At 36.9% G+C, this 19,246-nt stretch overlaps 1 protein-coding gene across 2 annotated transcripts in view; it reads right to left on the reverse strand.

Annotated features, from left to right (window-relative positions):
- Positions 1–1,081: 1,081 nt before the first annotated feature.
- Positions 1,082–19,246, reverse strand: part of PDCD6IP (programmed cell death 6 interacting protein) — a 69,915-nt gene continuing 51,750 nt past the window's right edge. For both annotated transcript variants that reach the window (XM_055414696.2, XM_055414695.2), the window contains exons 11-18: positions 16,719–16,830; positions 15,754–15,923; positions 11,045–11,293; positions 10,543–10,677; positions 9,330–9,424; positions 4,124–4,247; positions 2,639–2,847; positions 1,082–1,736 (exon numbers count right to left, since the gene is read on the reverse strand). In XM_055414696.2, coding sequence (XP_055270671.1) covers positions 1,562–1,736; positions 2,639–2,847; positions 4,124–4,247; positions 9,330–9,424; positions 10,543–10,677; positions 11,045–11,293; positions 15,754–15,923; positions 16,719–16,830 — 1,269 coding nt within the window. In that variant the 3' untranslated portion in view covers positions 1,082–1,561. The remainder of the gene's footprint in view (positions 1,737–2,638; positions 2,848–4,123; positions 4,248–9,329; positions 9,425–10,542; positions 10,678–11,044; positions 11,294–15,753; positions 15,924–16,718; positions 16,831–19,246) is intronic.

Genomic DNA, 19,246 nt, shown 5'->3' on the forward strand with positions numbered 1-19,246 from the left:
AATTTCAGTTATTGCATGTAAAAGTCATTTATACTGAAGTAACATGCCTTCATGTTTTCTACATACAACAACAAAGTAAGATTTTTTAAAATATACATATATTTTAAACCAGTTAGCTCCCTTTACAATCACACCTTCAGCCCCACATTTAAAAATATAAACCCAAACTGTCGAATGAAAACAACAGTGGACCGACTGACAGCATCATTTAAATGAAAACAACAATTCAAGAAAAGGTTAGCATTAAAACTTTGAAAATAAGCATAAACAGATTCATTGGAACTCTGCTCGGATGTCTGGTATGTTCAGATACGAGCCTCACAAAGAACAGACCCCACTGGGATCTCAGACAACTCACTCCTTCCTCACTTTCTCATTCCACAGTGCTGATCTGCACATTCCACCAGGCAAGTCTCACCAAGGTTCATACAGCGCTTAGTTATCCCAACAGCACAGACCAGTATTAAATACACAGCCGATTCCACAATTGGCATATGCTCCCAACAATTGTTTTCTGCACTCCCTGAATTATAAAATACTCCAATCTTTGAGGAGCATAAAAACGAAAGGGCTTATCATATCTATTCATACACATTGTGTATTAAATGTTACTAGGTTAAGACAGTAAGGTGAAAAAACCGAACAGAAGGGTACAGTAAATTTTCTTTAAACAATTCCATTACATTAGACAGTACTGTTAATGACATGTATTTATTTTAACCAGATTATGAAAAAAAGAAAAAAATTATTACCAGAATTTGATTTCTTGGAAAGGTTAGTAATAAAACATTAAATATACATTTTCACGAATATTTGAAGAATCTTTGGTAGCAATTGTGTTTCTTCCACATTGTAAGATTTTTCAAAGTAAATGTCAAAATTAATTTACTAATCCGCATATGAAAGATAAACTATGGTTATTATTCTTTTGGTTTTCCTAAAAGATATACTGAACCTATTAACTTGAATTAATCATGCACTTAACACAGGATCTAATTCATGTACACATAAAATGAGAGACTAGTGCCAGGAAGAAATTAGACAGCAATGAGAATCAATGACAAAACATAACAATGACAACTGTTCTTAAGGAATTTATTTTTAAATTAAAAGATTTACAATGTTTTGATTATGCAAAATAGCGTAAGGAAAATCAAACCAAATCAATAAACCAAAAGAGAAAGATAACTTAGTTTTCTTGTATATCCATACTGAAACCATCGTTGTAAGCATCTGATGTTCCAATCACGTAGACTTAAGTGTAATAATTTCAAATGTTGCACTGGTGGGTTTAATTTCTCATTTTCAACTTTTATGAACTGTAATGCAATTTACTTCAAATTCTGTTATACTTAGTGTTTACACTGCAACAGCAGCAAATCGCCCAAGTACAATCAAGTGTGGAGCTGGGGCACAGCTTCGAGCCGCAGACAGAAATTATACACTGCATTCAGTACAGCAGAGGACGTGACAGTAACCAGAGCGTAGTTTAGTACACGTATTGCAGGGCTGGTATTTCTTTCCCTTTGAACGGAACCAGCTGAGCTTCTGAGCTGACATATTACTGCTGTGGATAGTAAGACTGCTGTGGGGGCTGAGGGAAGGGGTATGAAGGCTGCTGGGGTCCCGGGTACGGAGCCTGCCCAGGGCTCTGGTGATACACTGGTGGATACGGCATATTATACTGGCCATACGCATAAGGATTGTAGCCCATGGGCATGGGCATTTGGCAATACCTGATGGGAAGAACAAAAAAATAGCTAGATTGGTAAATCAAATACTAGAAAATGAACCATACACTAATTATTCTAAAACGAAGTTTTTTTCAAGAAAACCACATTTTCCTCTATTTCTCAGTCTATTAGAGAACAGTGGAGAGAGAAAAAAGTTGTTCCAAGGTACTTGCTAGAGAAAAGAGTTCTATCCTGTTATTAATTGAAATGAAAGAAAAAAGTATTTAATACTACCCAAATAAAGATTCTTGAAGGAAATAAGATTAAATATTCAACCATTACCAAGAATAAAAACAGAGACTCTTCATTTTACTGTGGCAATCTAAGTACATTTCTGTTTTACAAGATTCAATGTTTACGGTAATGCTCATAGATTTATACTGTTTTCACAGCTTTAACATTTGGAAGATACAATTTACTTACTAAGTCTTGACATCTTAAAAGGAAGTTAAATGTCTGGATTTTTAAGATTATAAAAATAACAAAGACAGCTGATCTTTAAGTATATGCCATAATTAGATAGATTCCTGGTTCAAGAGTTGATCGGAATGCCAAGACGTCAAGAGTACAGGTATGTGAAGAAGGCCTTATCAGTCTTGCTAAGTCCAGAAAAGGCACCTACCTATTTATCACCTAAATAAAGATGACCAAGGAAACACATTCTGAATTCCATACAGAAGGTATGTTTACTATAAACCCAACATGTAAAAACTAAAAACAAATTAAATAAACCTGGGAAATGGCTATTCAACTGCTCAAAGTGACTATACTGTATTTCTATGTGAGCTGACAATGTAGCCTATATGACACCTCCATTCAGAGAATGCGTGACCTTGTTTTTAAAAGACTAACCAGAGTTAGAAACATTAGCCAATTTATTAGGACATACAGAGTTTCAGTCTTACCCGGGATACCCTGGATAGGTGGGGTATGGGGGTCCCTGGGCCTGTGGCAGGGGAGCTGAACCAGGAGTCTGTGATGGAGCTGGTACAGTGGTCCCAGTGCCTGCCGGAGCCGGGGCTGGAGCTAGAGCCGCAGCCGGAGCTGAAGCAGGAGTTCGATTTGCTGGCAACACAGGAGGTGGAGGCCGGGCTGGGGGCTGGGGCTTAGTAGGCTGTAAGAAAAAATCGGCAGTGACTACAACACATGTCAGGTTTCTGTCAAATTGCTATCAATTAAAATGAATGAGAGCGTACGAAAAACTCCAGAATCCAACCGAATGTATTTCTAATTCCCATTCTTAAATGTGGGCTCACCACTCCAGGAATGTACCGTAGCTGAAAAATAATTCTCCAATTTGTGGATATTCCATAGCACTGCTCTTTTCCTGATGCCCAATATTTAATCATTTACTGCTCCCATCCGTGGTCAGACATTTGAGGGAGGAGGAAGGAAGGAGTCAGACAGTGTTTCTATCTCTTATCTCCTCCTGGCCCCATGCTTTTTCATATTAAAATTTCAAACACCAGAAAACTTAAAAGAGCACTATCATAAATAATCACATATTTACCAATTAAATTCATTAAGTATTAACATTTGGCCACTTTTGCTTTATCTATAATTATATTCTTTATCTCTACATATTTGCAGAACTATTTGAATGTTAAGCTGCAAACTTAAGGACACTGGCCTTAAAAGATTTCAGTATACAACTCCTAATATTCTCCTACATAATCACAATACCATTTCACCCTGAGAAAATTAATAGTTACTCCAAAATTAGTAATTATTCCCTAGTATTACTGAGTATACACCCTACATTCAAGTGTCCTTATTTTTCATAAAAACACCTATAAGAGTCTTAACCAAGATCCAATCAAGGTTCATGTACTGCATTTGATTACTATGAGTCTTTCCTCTCTTTTAATCTAGAAGCCCTCTCCATCTATCTTTTTTCTTTCTATAATATTCCCCTTTAGAAAACCAAGCCAAGTGTCTCAAAGAATGTTCCTGTTCTAGGTTGTCCAAGTGTTTCCTAATAGCACGATTTAAGTTATGATTTTATCACTGTCTTGGAGAAGGAAATGGCAACCCACTCCAATATTCTTGCCTGGAAAATCCCATGGATGGAGGAGCCTGGTGGGCTACAGTCCATGGGGTCGCAAAGAGTCGGACACGACTGAGCGACTTCACTTCACTTCCTATAAACTGGAAGTTGGTTCTAAAGACTTTATTAGACTCAAGATAAACATTTTTTAGCAAAAATTCAGAAGTGATCCATGAATAAAGAATGCGTATTCTTTATACTGCAAAACATCAGAAGGCTCGTCACCCAATCAAAGTGGTGACCACCAGACCTCTACAATGTAAAGTCTGTGTTACCCTTTACAGCTAGCAAAGTGTCACAAACACGTAAAACTTCAATCTTAAAAAGTATGTTGCTTACTGACCGGCATGGTTCTCGGTGCTGGAGTTGGTGGCGTTGGTGCGTGCCCCCCAGCTGGAGAGGACTGATATGTGGGTGTTGGGATTGAAGGAGCACTAGGTTCTCTGGCAATGCTTTGCTGCAAGTCCCTTATTAAAGACAGAAGCATTAGAAATTAACACAATTTTGAAAACCAACACCTGCAAAATACCAGATATTTTTCTTTTCTTCATGTATGAAACACAGAAAATAGAATCAAAACAATGATAGTATTTTTAAATATATTTCTGTTCTCGGCAAGAACTAATTGAAACCATCTTTCTTCCTACTACTGAATACAATAAAATTAGTTATTATTCTATTTCTGAAGACAAGGGGAAAAGGTAAACTTTTCCAGAGATCATAATTACAGACAGATTAAGGAACATGTTAAACTGAGCAAGTGGTCCTAAGAAACTGCCCTCTCTCTAGTAAGAGGTCAGCCCCTAGATGAGAAACTCCTAACATAAAAATCTAAAAATGATCAGAAAACTACAACTGTTCATAGTCACCTACTTAATATTTTAATCACTGTATATCAGTGTTTACAGAAAACAATGGAAATTTCTTGATGAAAATTTTCTGAATATATCCAAAACGTGGCACTGAGATATTTTGTTAAAAGATACCTCACATAAGGTAATCTCATTAAAGACAGATGTTGAAAGCACCATTAAAATACAGTATCGAAATTTTAAAAAAACAATTTAAAGACTCCTCTGACAGTAAATTGGAATCTGTCCCAAAATCCCGCTAAACAAAACCCTAAACTAAAATACAGTCTTATGAAATATTTGGTACTGATCAACTTCTCACTGTGCTGATTCACAAGCACGGAACAACATGACATGCCCTCAAGTGTCTGGGGCAGGCCCTGCTGTTCTGATAGAACAATTCCAGCAAGTTTCCCCAGACCACACTTTCACTCTCAAAAACAATCCCAGTTGAAAGATAAATTAGATACTCCATATACAAAGAAAATGAACACACATTCATCAAGAAATCAAAAATACTTCTTCAGTTCAGTTCAGTCGCTCAGTCGTGTCCGACTCTTTGCGACCCCATGAATCACAACATAAATCCATAATAAATGCTCACAATATAAACTACAAGTTTTAGCCCATATTAAAATTTTAAAAGGTCAGATTCTAAAACATTTAGTATATGTGTGTGTATACGTATCCTATATACAGAAAATATAACACATTTAATATTTTAAGTATTTTACTCATTTATAATTATCTTAATAATTATCTAATTAGTTGAGTATATTTAATCACAAATACAGTACCTAACATGAATATAGATATTCACAGAATATAGATATAGATATCTTTCTTTCCTTTGAAAAACCAGACACGGTTGCAGTAAATAACACATTTATAGGACAAATGAGAATTTCCTAGCCACTATATAAATTTCCTAGCCATTATATAAAACAAAGCTATTAAATCACAGATCCATTTTTATCTGTTTCATGAACTGGGCTTCTCTACAAGACTGAATTTGAACAAAGGGTTCAACATCCTTGGAGGGCCAAGGATGGGAACACAATCTGAAAAATAAAATTATAGACTACTTGGTGGTGACTATAAAAAAAATTCAGAATCTCCATAATTATTTAAATTTGATATAATTTTACAAAACGGAAATATATTCACTTGATTCAAAAACTGACAGACCACTATCTTCAAATTCTCATTCCACCATTCACTCCTACAAACACACAGACACTATACTATTCTTTCTTATGAACCTGTCCAGAGCTTCCTGATCAGAAATAAACCAATCCAAATGTTCATTTTTATTTTCTCCCTTTTTTACACTAGTCTGTAACCTTTTTTTTTTTACCATAAATTATTCATCTTAGAGATTTTTTGTATATTGGTAAACAGAAAACATCCTTTAAAAAAAAAAAAGCTGGATTAAATAACGAGTCGGTCTGCAGTTCAGACCTTTCCGGGTCCCACAAAAGGGCTGCCCCACAGTGCACTCCCACAGCAGAATGAGACTTGCTCCCCAAAGTGTGCTGATAAGGCATGCTATCAAATGTCCAAATTTTTGACAATCTGAAAAATGCCATTTCAGAGTAATTTTAACTCATATTTATATTGAATGAGGGGAGGTATTTTTTCATATGCTTAACAGCCACTTTCATTTCATCTGCAGAATTTCTGTTCACATCCTTTGCCAATTTTTCTATTGGGTTTTTTTTCCTCTTCATTAAGTATCTCAGAGTTCTTTATAAATTTGGTAAATGTGCCTTTTGTCCTGAGAATAAGTTTCAAACAGTTTCCACCAGCTTATTACATTTTGACTCTGCTGATCATGTTATGATGAACTTACTCTTTTTTCTTTAATGGCTTCTGGATTTTAAGTCAGAATTACAAAGACCTTTCCTATTTCAGCTTTACTAAAAATTTCTTTGATTTTCTTTTCATTTTATACATTTCAAGTATGATCTGTTTGGAACTTACTCTGTTGTAAAAATAACTTTTGTTTCCTAAATGACTAGGCACTTGTCTCTTAACTTCTCTGATTTGGGTTTTTTTTTTCTTTAAACACTAAATTCACATAAGGATTTAAATCTATTCCTGTCTTCTGTCTTTGGTCTAACCATGTGCCGGTACCACTGTATTTTAATTAGAGACAATATTACATATATTAAAATCTGGTAAATTAGTTTCCATTACTGTTATTTTTATGCAGTTTTTCTGGCTATTCTTGCTTAACTTTTTTCACCTTGAGCTTTAGAACTTGTCTACTTTTAAATAAAAATCTGTTTCTTTTTAATCAAAATTATGTTGAATGCATAAATTTATTTAGAACTGACATCTTCATGAAGTTGTCTCATCCTATCTAAGGACATGATATGTCTTATAACTTGCTCAAATCCTCTCATGTCCTTGAATAGTGTTTCAAAGCTTTCTTCATACAGATCTCATATATGACAAATTTATTCTTATGTATTTTACTTTCTCGTGACTATATAACCAAGGTCTTTTCCTCCATTGTATCTTCTATGTCTTTATTTGTATGAAAGCTACTGATTGCTACAAATTATTTTTATAATTACCAATTTGCAGCGTTTGGCTGCTGATTCTTTTAGATTTCCAAGACGTACAATCATAAAGTCTGTACGTAGTGACAGTTTACAGTTTTTGTATCTCTAATTGCCTTCTGTCTAACGGTGCTGGCTGGTACTGCCAATGTAATACTGAATAACAGCACTGATAGCTGGCACTTGTCTTTAGGGGGAATGTTTATAGAGCTTCTCCATTAACTTTCTCATGCTTTTTCCTCATCAGTGAAGATCATCTTTTTCTCCTTAGATATAAAAATACTAAACCAATCACTGTATTCATGGAATAACCACCCACTCCTCCTTGGTCATGGTCATGTTCCTTTATTGATATATGGAGAATATGAACGGCAAGCATTTTATTTAGAACTTTCACATCCATATTCATAAATAAAACTGGTCCGAAGACTGCTCTGTTTTAATCTTTTCAGATTTACTTACTAGTAAAACTAATCTAGGTTTGCTTTTAACCTCTAAAACCATTTTTTAAAGATTTTAATTATTTGCTTTTTGAAGGTTTAGTAGAAAAACTGGTAACAAATGGCCTTGCTCTATCTTGGGGCTGGAAGGAAATAGCTCTTAAGTTCTCCCCATTCTTCTACAGGAAACTGTTCTAAGCATGGACAGATGAGAATAATGGTCAGGTCAACTGAGGGGCTCAAGAAAGGCTCCTGAGTACAATAGGCTCTGGGTTCTTCATATTCATCACTAATGACCACCTGACTTTGAATATACCTGAAGGACAGGCTGCCCGGATAGAAAATCTTTGTCTTATATTTGCTTTCCTTGAGTTTCAACAGCAATCATTCCATTCTCTTCTAGCATGCAGTGCTGCCAGCCTAAGTTTTTTTCACCTTTTTATAAACTGAGCTGATCTGACTGCCTTAAGAGTATTCTGCCATTTTCTTTTTTAAAGAATATTTATTTGGCCAGACCATGTGTATGTGAGATCTTAGATCCCCAACCAGGGATCAAACCCACTCCCCTTGTGTTGGGAGCCCAGAGTATTGACCACTGGGCCACCAGGGAAGTTTTTGTCATTATCTTTGAAAGCTAATAATGTATATGCCTTAATACAAATAAGTGTTAACAGTTCTTGCTCATTTTTCCTGACCAAACGATGTATACCCTTTCAACAGGACTTATTCTAAGAATATTCTTGAGTAATATCATTAAGTATCTGTTCTGTTCACTGTTTGGGATTCTCTTCTTTGAAGGGAATTCAGTTTTACATGTTAGATGTTCTGTGCCCACCGTCTCTACTTTTTTTCAATCCTGCTCTCCTTGCTTTGGTTTCATTTTCTTTGATTTCTTCTTTGCTACTCTTTGCTCCTGTGTTTTCTTCACTGTCTTTTCTTGCTTTGGCTCCTTCTCATTTCATCTCACATCTGTGATGGCTTTGTTCTCTTCCAATTGTGTCCTAAATCCTGACACTTCACATTTTATGACCTCTTGTTTTCCTACCATCTTCCTTGAGTACTGGCTTTGTTTGTGGCAATCCTTTCCTAACCTTTTTTTTTAATTCACAGTAAAATCTTCCCCTGTTCTATGACAATGTTATTCTGGTGAATGTCCCTCATCTACTAGTTCTGTTAAATTTTGTTCTCTTTCTCGTCTTAATGGGTATCAATGCTGAGTCAGCTCTCCATTACTCCACACTGAGTAAGGCCTATGTTGCTTGCCCAGTAGGCCCCTATAGAAAGTGATTCTGCTGACATTTTCTGAGCTATAAATCCTCTCCCTCGTGCTCTGTGCCTGCAGTTTCACTTAAGGAACCCATCTGCCACTTCAAGGTAAACCGCTCGTGTTTATTGGCATTTCCTGAGATCTGTCACCATGAGCTGTGCGTCATCACTTCCGTGACACCGCTATTCTCCCTTCATCTAGAGTTTGTGCTCCTTTACATCCTGTTGTTCTTGAATCATGCAGCTGGTTGCTTGTTGCTTTGTAAACCACCACAAAGGAAATGAAGGAAATTGCTAACTCACACTGCCAACCCACCATGAGAGTATCCACATGTGATTTTTCTAAAAGAGGTAGCAAGAATATGATTTCTTTTTTTAAAGAAAAATACTTCAAAAGTACAATTTGATATAGAAAATAAACTTACTTTAAGAGTTCATCCCTTTCTGTCTTCCGTGCAAACACTATATCACTGCATTTGTTCTGGAACCTGACAAGTATTTCAGTCAGCTCATTGTAAAACTACAAGCGAAGAACAAACATAAGTGATAAACCAGGACAATTTTTAATCTAAGAGGAACACAATTTAAAGCTCATTTGTCAATAACAATTAAAGAACTAAAACCCTCTCATGAGAGACAATCATACCACTTAAGTCCAGTACCCTATTGTTAAATATAACCTAAAATATTCTTTAAAAAATAAATAAATAATCATTAGAAAGTGCTGTCACCAAAAATTCAGTGACAAGTTAAATTTCATGATTGTGAACAAGTTCCCAATTCCTAGAGAAAAATCAACTACTTAATAAAAACAACCTATTTAAGTGGAAGCACTAGATTTGCACATTCACTTCAGAAATGCAGGCATCATTTCAGAAACTTTTTGAAGAATTTCCAAAGTACTCTGGAGAGTTTTCTCAGCTTACCCATTTCAACAAAGCATTTTAAACCAAATTAAAATGGCATTTTACTATCCTCTCTCTTTGGAAGGTTTTGGCAGTATTTCTATACTCTCTTTAGAGGGTTTTACATTATACCTACTGTATTAAAATCAAGATAACTTTATTCAGTCATCATTGTGGAGTTAAAGTACCAAAAGGAATTACATATTTGAAAAACTTAAAAAATCACTTGCTCAAAATTGGTCAAACCAAATATAAGCATTTTCCCAAAAAATGTAAAGGAAAGGCTAGAAAGTACTGAAACATATTCAATAAGCACTCTAAGATACAAGCATATCACAAATCTATCATCATCGAAACCATCAGCAGAGACTATGAAAGTCATACCATTCCCCTTCCCCATCACGTATCAGCTCTGACTACTACTCCTATTCCCTCATAATTCACTCAGATTGGCTGATTTTCTATCATGTAACGAAGTATTGCTGATTTTTGCTAATTCTTGCTACCTGAAATGAATGTCTATGCAAACTCATTCTGCAAAGTTCCCATGAAATTTACCACCTTCATTAAGCTTTCTCCCACTTATAACAAAGCTCTCAGAGGCCAGTCATGAAAGCTAAGGAATTCAAGATGAAGAATGATTTGGTCCAACTGGAAATACCAATTAACTTCGCAAACTATATCCTCACGTCCACACTGGTCAGTTAGCTCTTACTTTTTTGGTGCTTCATACCTTTGTGCCCTCCTTCAAATTAGCCACAAGTTCAACAAAGTTGTCATACGCAGCAGCTAAATTCTTCAAGACTTCTTCTCTTAAATTGGCTTCATTGTTAGATTGTTTCATTTTTGAAAATTCCTGGTGTGAGACCTTATGAAAAGAAAGTTTTATGCAGTTATATAAATGTATGAAATTAATACAGCTCATGACATTTTTATTGATACTTTCCCAATTATGAAAATCATCTATGATTACACTGAGTTATTATTAGATATTTACCTAATATATTTATTCCCTTTGGAGTAGCACAGTACTTTATAGCTTTCCACTAGTAAAATTATCCCAAATTCAGTGGGCATGAAAATATAACCAATAGTTTACAGGCTATTAATACGGAATACCTGCCAAAAACACAATCCTAAATGGATAGATTTAGTCCAGATTATCCCTCCTATATACAGATGATCCCTTCTGTAATTTTTTAAATAAAAATCTTACTGAAGTATATAGACTTTACCTGAATATTTTTAAGAAGTCCTTCCTGTTTCTTTAGAGATTCCTGGACTTTGGTTGTGAGACCCCCATAGATTCGATCCAGTTCAGTAACAGAAATAGCTTCTTCGTTTATCACACCATCTTGAGCCAGAGCAGTCAGAAACTTGCTTGTCATGTCAAAATTGACTGATTTCAGGTCGTTCTCCAGCCCCTCTCTTTCCTTCTTTACTTCATCAAGATTTGTCAATAAGGATTTTAAGACATTCACCACCTATACAATTTTAAAAAACTTTTAGCTGCATTGCCCAAAAAACCAGAAGCCAATTACCAGAAGGGAATTACACAAAGGTTCACCAGGGTCAGGGAGATGATTTCTCGGAGAGCCAAGTATAATTCAGACATCAGGTGTACTTAGATACAGACACTGCTGTACCTGTAGTGGATTCAGCCTGCAACGGCAGCAGCAATAACAAAAACAGATTTACTGAACATTTATCATGTGCCAGGCACGGTCCTAAACACGTCACAGATTTAATATACTCCTTACCATATCCCACAGAGTAAGTATTTATCACCTCTATTCCACAGATGGAGAAGCTGAGTCTCAGAAAGATTAAGTCGCCTGTCTGAGGTCACACAGCTACTAAAGGAGCAGAGGTGAGACCTAAGCTAGGCCTGCCTGACTCCTACCCACGCTCACACCTGACTGCGTCCTCAGTGATGCAGAGGAAGGTGTGTTTTTCAAGAGATACCCTATTTTGCCAACACAATCGAGAGAGGGAGACACGGAGATGAGAACAGAGATAAAGACACATGGAGACAGCACTCAGAGAGACAGAAAGCTCTAAGTCACAGGCTGACTGTAAATCCTGGGAGAGAAAGAAGCAGGTCCTGTCTCTCCTCACATCATGAGCTCTGCCTCTCATTCAGTCCAGGCAGTCTCTGCCTAACAGCCACATGATTCATAAATGCCTAACACACCTATGTGGTAAGTGTTTCAGGGTTCAAGGGCCCTCTAAGGCCGCTTGTGAGCTGCTCCCTTCACTCACAGCTCTTCACACTTCACCTGGGCAACCCCTAGCCCCCATTCTGCTTGACCAAGAATGCTCAGAGCAAGAAAGTGGGCAGAGAAGGGACAGTCCAAGAACGCCATCTCCACTCCTGACCAGCAGCAATTTCAGCTCCAAAGATCTCCTCACCTACTGCCCGTGCCTAAGAAAGAAGCTCTGTCCTGCTACGCAGTCCACGGCCTTAGTCATCAGCTCCTTGACAAGAGGGTCCAGAGCGCCTTTCCCATGTGAAAACCAAAACCTGAGGAAAAGCCTCAAGTTTCTTCTACATTTCAGCCTCTGGTAACCACCTAGGCATCCTATCTTAAATGCAGAGTCTCTTAACATGTTCTAACATGACTCCCAGAGGTCCAAGAAGCATCAAACCACAGACACTCTAAAAGGAAGAAGAGGACAAAGAATCACGGCTGGATGGACACAGCAAAGTCTATTAAAGGGGCCTAGTAGAATCTGATGTTAGACAAAGCAGGTCAAAGTCTTGCTTGCAAATGACTTCCAGGACATATTGTTAAATGAAAAAAGGTACAAAAGCATATACACTGTATGTCTCATTTTGAATGAGAAGGGAAATCAGAATATAAAGCTATACACACACATAATATATTATGTATATCTGTGTGCATATGTATTTTTCACAAAAATAAAAGCACTAAACATAGACCAGACACTAAGGAATACTGTTACATATACAGAGCAGATGGGAACAAGGTGGAAAGAACAGGGGTGGGAGTTGTCTGCAGGAACTTTCTGAACCATGAACATTCTACCCATCCAAAACACAAAATTAAATCAAAACTTCAATATAGAAACGAAGGAATCTAGCTGTCCAGCAAAGTGAAACATGATGACATAGGAAAAAATACTTGATTTTACTCCCTGATTATATTTCACTCTTTAATATATTTATATTTTATTTATGTTTTTATATATTTTATTATATTTATAATTTTACTCTGATTATACTCCCTTATGGGCTTAGTTACTGTGTAACCAAGGGCAGTTTACCTGGAGAACTCATCTGCAAAACAAGAGTAATCATAGTACATAGTACCTGTATGTCAGGACAGTTGTAAAGACTGAACTAAGTCCATATAAACGCTTAATGTAACTTCTAACACAGGCTAAGTGCTCCCTAAGTAGGAGCCATTATTATTAGCTGTTGGTGATTTCTCATGGTATAACTCTCTACTCTGCGTGCACCGTGGACTACAGAGGCTTAAGCATACAAGCACTCAGACAGGAACAGAGGAAAAATGAGGAACAGACCAAGAATTAAAGCAGCCTTTATTCTGCTGCATTATAAGGATTTCCATAATCATGTAACACAGTTTGTGTTGGGGAATACAGTAGCATATAAATTTGAAAAGGTTTTGATAGCTCTGCCTGTTGGTAAATTTAAATTGATAATGGAACCTCAAGCTTGACTTTAACCCTAGGTGCAGGTTGCTTGGCCATTAGGAAAGTAAGAAATGTCATTTTCTTCTGTACGTATGTTATGCCTAACAGAAGTTTGAAAATTTTATAGAAGTCAAGTGAAATAAAGCTAGGGAAGAAATAGGAATATGCAGAATTAATTTTTTAAAAAACAGTCTAGTAATAAACAAAGCTGAAAGTCAGGACTATCTTGAAACAGACTGTCTTATATAGTATAGAAACTAACATCCTCTCAGTACCTAAAAACAGCTGCCCAAACAGAACAAAGATAAATAACTAGATACTTAACCTCTTCGGAATGAAAGAAAAAACAGCCCTACCCATTATGCTTGGACCTCTTAATAAGACATGTACGTTGTATCACGTTAATATCAGCAATTCAAATGGCAGGGTGTTTCTCATAAAAACTCTGGCTAATGTGTCATCAACTATGGTGACAACTATCTGAAGGAGCTTTAATAAACAAATGATGCTTGCTTTTTCTGATAAAGACACATGATGAATGAATATACAGAGCACTGGAAATTGTTGGTTACCTCCATGCAGAAAATCTATTTTCAATAAAACAACTTCACATTGATTGGTAAACTTTTCTTCCCCTATGTAATACCATTCTGGATTAACAGAGCAGCTGTTACAAATTAAAAACAAAAAACATTTTTCCTTTTCTATAGAAAGCAGAACCAAAGAACGAAAGCCATGTAAGTTCTGAGTCATGTATGTAACTAAAAAGAAAAAGGGGGGGACATTAAAGAGAGTTCTCCTAAAATCAAGAGGCCAGAACATGTTGCTGTCCTGTGGATGTGCAGTGTCTTCTTTACAAATTTAGTCTTTCAACCACCTTTCTTTTCTCCCCGATGCCCTCAAAGCATCTGACTTCACAGTTGTCATTCTCTCTGGCCCCCAACCAGAGACGCAGGTTCTGTGCATATTCCCTGACGCTGTTTTCCCTTCACTTCAGGGGCCAGTTTCCACTCAGCCTCTGGTAGCTGCTCTGCACACACTCACTCAATATTCTCGGATCCTACTCCTGCTCACCTTTCTGCCTGTCCACTGTTCTCACAATGTGCCAACATCTTCAGAAGCCTCCTAGGCAGTAGTCCGTCACCTAAGGCCCTCACACTTAGTTTCTACCATGTATCCCAGTTATCTCTGTGTGTGTCTCCTCTTCTACACCTACCTGCTTGTGAATGGGGAGTAAGGGCTGGCCATCGTGTGTACCGAGCACAGTGCCTTACACAGTAGATGCCTATCCATTAGGTCTTGGATAATAAATACATGAAATGCTTCTGAGCAAAGACAAACAAGAAATGACGATGATAACTTCTGAGAACTACTGTCACAGGAAATTCACCTTTTTCAAGAAGCTTTCGGCACTATCTCTTGACCTTTGGCTTACTTTCCTGTGTGCTTCAGGGCCCCTATCCCACGTCACAGTGATCAGCCACACCCATCCCCTTAGGGTCTCAGCCAATCACACTCCCATGAGCCTGTAACCAGTAGAAGTATCATGCCAATGAGATCCACTTATTAACATACACACCTTGACAACTGTCCCTTCAGAGGTAGTCCCAGGGGAATATGGTAGAAGGTGGCATACAGAAAGATGCCAGAAACAAAGAATCTGTGGTCAGAGGAGTATCTGGCCAAAGCAGTCCTTCCACCTTTACTTCCAAATTGCTCCCTTTCATCAAATTTGAATTAAACACTGTGAATATATACAGTACCAAGTTCATACAGCAAGCATTCAATAAATGGAGAGTAATATAATGTTCACACAGTATATATATATCATGCTGCTCTCAATACAACCGCCTCAATGTACATCATTTTTTTAAAAAAAAGGTCAGGAAGAAAAAAACTGGGCAATTCATTATATGTAATGGCTAAGGGAGATCAGTCCTGGGTGTTCACTGGAAGGACTGATGCTGAAGTTGAAGCTCCAATACTTTGGCCACCTCATGCGACGAGTTGACTCACTGGAAAAGACTCTGATGCTGGGAGCGATTGGGGGCAGGAGGAGAAGGGGACGACCAAGAAGAGACCAACTCGATGGACATGAGTTTGAGTGAACTCCAGGAGTTCGTGATGCACAGGGAGGCCTGGCGTGCTGTGATTCATGGGGTCGCAAAGAGTCGGACACGACTGAGCAACTAAACTGAACTGAATGGCTTGAACATAGTTTTCAGAAGCAGCTGACCACCCACATCAAAACGCACATCCTCACCTCACTGCCCTGCATTGTCTTTGCCGGGTTAGCAGAAGGGATGGCGGCGTTCAGCTCCGGCTCCGGCTTACACAGAAGTGCAATGGTGTCTCGGTGAGCCTGGTAACGATCTTTCACCTGTCCATCTGCTTGCACAGCTTTATCCAAAACGGTTCTGAAGTTGTTTCCCTCTGTGGAAGAAGAAAAAAATGTTACCAGAGCACAGTAATGATTTTAACAGTGAAGTATATAAGCTGGTTATACTTTCAATTTTGTTCTCCAATTTTACTTGTCTCCCTGTCAGCCCCAAAGCACTAGATGACAGAAACTGAGCTTCTATCAGCCTTTGCATCTTTAGTGTTTTATAACCTTAAAACACCTTTGTGGTTACAGTCCACTAAATAAAAGCCAATTGACATTAATCTTTTTCTACAACTCATGAATATAGAAAGATAACATTCACTCCAAAAACTGTTACAACTTATTTCAAAAATGTTCCTGTCTCAAAGGATCACTCTTTAAATTTGACTTATAAGAAAAGCAAATATATTTTTAGAAAAATCACAATAGTATTAAATACTTTTTACAGAGAAATAAAGCAAGTCTAGATATCGTTTATCTGAACAAGCACAAAATCTTCATAATCAAAGTCTTAAAAATAATAATTTGGCTTCAGGTTAATTTTAAAACTCATCTTTTACTACCTGGTAGTATCACTACTAAATGAAATCACAACACCATATACTTATATAATATCTCATTTATCTTTCTTTACAATATGTAGAGAGCTTGGAACAGGAAGTAAGAGTTACAGGATCATTTTAATTTTCACCTTCATCATGATGATCATCCTTGTTATTTTTTATCTTCCATGGAACTGAAGAAAAACACCTGGATTTTCATATGGAGCCTAATTCATTCAAGCAAAAACTGTGTATACAAAATGACAACTTACTCACGTGAAAGTCATTTAGGGACATTTTTACCTGTTCTTAAAGGCTTATAAAGTTCATTGGATGGCGTCCTTTGCCAACGTTCCTTGAATTTTGCCCTTAAATCATTGTCAGTCGCTTCTTCTTCATCCAACAACCTTAATGACTTTTAAAAAGGAGGCAAAGCAACAGTGAAATACCATTTCTGGTGTAAAAAACTTTAAAACATTTTTTAAATGATCATACTCAATATAGGTGAGAATTAGTGAGCTAGGACTATTCCTACAGTACTGGTTAGAATATAAATTAGTACAATAATTTCCATTGTAGAAATCCAAGTCATAATATACTTAACCAAACATCTTGCAAAATTTAAGGCTAAGTTAGCCATTACCTTACTCAGTAAAATTAAGATGACTAAGAGATTATGTACATCCATATACCAAAACTACTTTTAAACAAAGATTTTTTTAAGATAAAATAAACAGCCTTTAGAACTTTGAAGCCATAAACAAAACAAAGAGAAAACTGAATAACTCATACAAATAAAAGATTTAGACGTCAACCCAATACAACAAACTGAAAATTAACATTAAAAAAAAGGCTTTCGAATGCAGAGCTGAGAAAACAAGATAGTAGAGGCAGAAACATAAGTGCTAATCCACCAATGGACTAAGTGCTAGAGTCAATGGTACCTGTTAATGCCTGACAGTTTAGAGCAGAGATCTGCAAGCTTTGTGTCAAACGTTAGAGTAAATATTTTAGGATTGGGGACTACAGTCTCACATATTCTTTTTTTTTTATAACAATTTTCTAAAAGTGGTAAAAATCATCCTTAACTAGTGAACCATATAAAACAGGCCACAAGGTGGAGCTGGCCTACTGTCCATGGTTCACCAACTACACATTCTCGAGTGGCTCAGAATGTGCATTTAACAGGAGACAAGAAACACAGGTGGGGCTCATATGAGTAGGAGATCAGATCAAAGGCACTATCTTCCCTCAAATGGGGACTTCCAAATGGGTGACACTCAGTGGATGAGTATTTAAAGGAAAATTGACCAACTGAAGGGAATTTGCCCATCTGAACCCTGGTTCTATATAGAAAAGAAAAGAAGTATCACCCTAAGATTCCTAATCAAAAGCCTGAACTTAAGACTGGAAATGACTACCTATATGACACAAACTCCTAAAATGAATTTCAGAATAAAAGATTAACCACACACATACACACACCCCTCCAAAAAAGTTTTAAAATACAGGAAACACACAAACAAAAACACTGAAATAAGAGGAAACAAACCGGTATGAGGAAAAAATCAGGAAAAAACAACAAACCACAGAACCAAACCACAAAGACTACGGACCCTGAGATAAGATAAACAATATAAACTAAACATGTTTAATATGTTTTAGAGTAAAAGTATGACAGGAGAAAGAAAAGGAGAAGAACTGAAAAGAACCAAATAAAATTTCTGGAAATTAAAGAAATTATAAAATTAGGAAGCCAATGGATAGTTAAAAAACTGCTGGGATGTAACTGAAGAGAACTAGTGAACTGGAGAACTAGTGAAGACAGACCAGAAGAAATCAGGCAGAAGGAAGCACAGAGCAACAGGAAACACAAGTGGCTGGAAGACCCAGAAAATAAACTGAAAAGACTCAACATCAGAGACGGAGAAAGACATAATAATGAGAATGAGGAAAACGCAATATTCAAAGAAGTGAAAACTAAGAACTTTCCAGGATGGATGAAAGACACAATTTCTCAAATTCACTGAATCCAATGGAATATCAAGCAACTTAAATAAAAGAAAACCCATACCCAGACACATCATAATAAACTATAAAAAAGAAAAGTAAGTATACAACTTTCATGCTGTTAAACAGGGGGGGAAAAATGGAGGGAACTCAATAAAACCATAACAAGTGAGGGTGGAGAGGAACCAAAGAAAGAAGACAGAGAGAAATCAAAAGAATAAGATAAGCGTTACAGAAAAATACGGTTCCAAATATATAACAACCCTCCAGGAAGAGATGAAGACTGTCAAGCTAGTAAAGGAAAAACCTTATTACCATATGCTGTTTACAAAAGACACAATCACAAAAACACACAAGTTGAAAGTCAAACACACAACACAAAAACTACAGACCAGTATCCCTTATGAATATAATTGCAAAATGCTTAACAAAATACTACCAAACTAAATCTAGCAGCACATTAAAAGAATTCTACACCATGACAAAGTGGGATAACCTAGGAATACAAGGGTGGTTCACACTGGAGAAGGAAATGGCAGCCCACTCCAGTATTCTTGCCTGGAGAATCTCATGGGCGGAGGAGCCTGGTGGGCTACAGTCCACGGGGTCACAAAGAGTCAGACACGACTGAGTGACTTCACTTCACACTGAGGAATCAGTTAATGTAATACTCCGTTTTAGTACAATGAAGGGAGAAAATCCATGTGATTATCTTGAGATACAGAAAAAACATGTGACAAAATCCAACACCCTTTTATGATAAAAAAGCACTCAACAAATTAAGAACAGAAAGGAACTTCCTCAATCTGAGAACAGCCATC

Source organism: Moschus berezovskii, chromosome 24 (assembly GCF_049115385.1).
Source record: "Moschus berezovskii isolate FMDL1 chromosome 24, NW_MosBer_1.0, whole genome shotgun sequence".
NCBI lineage: Eukaryota > Metazoa > Chordata > Mammalia > Artiodactyla > Moschidae > Moschus > Moschus berezovskii.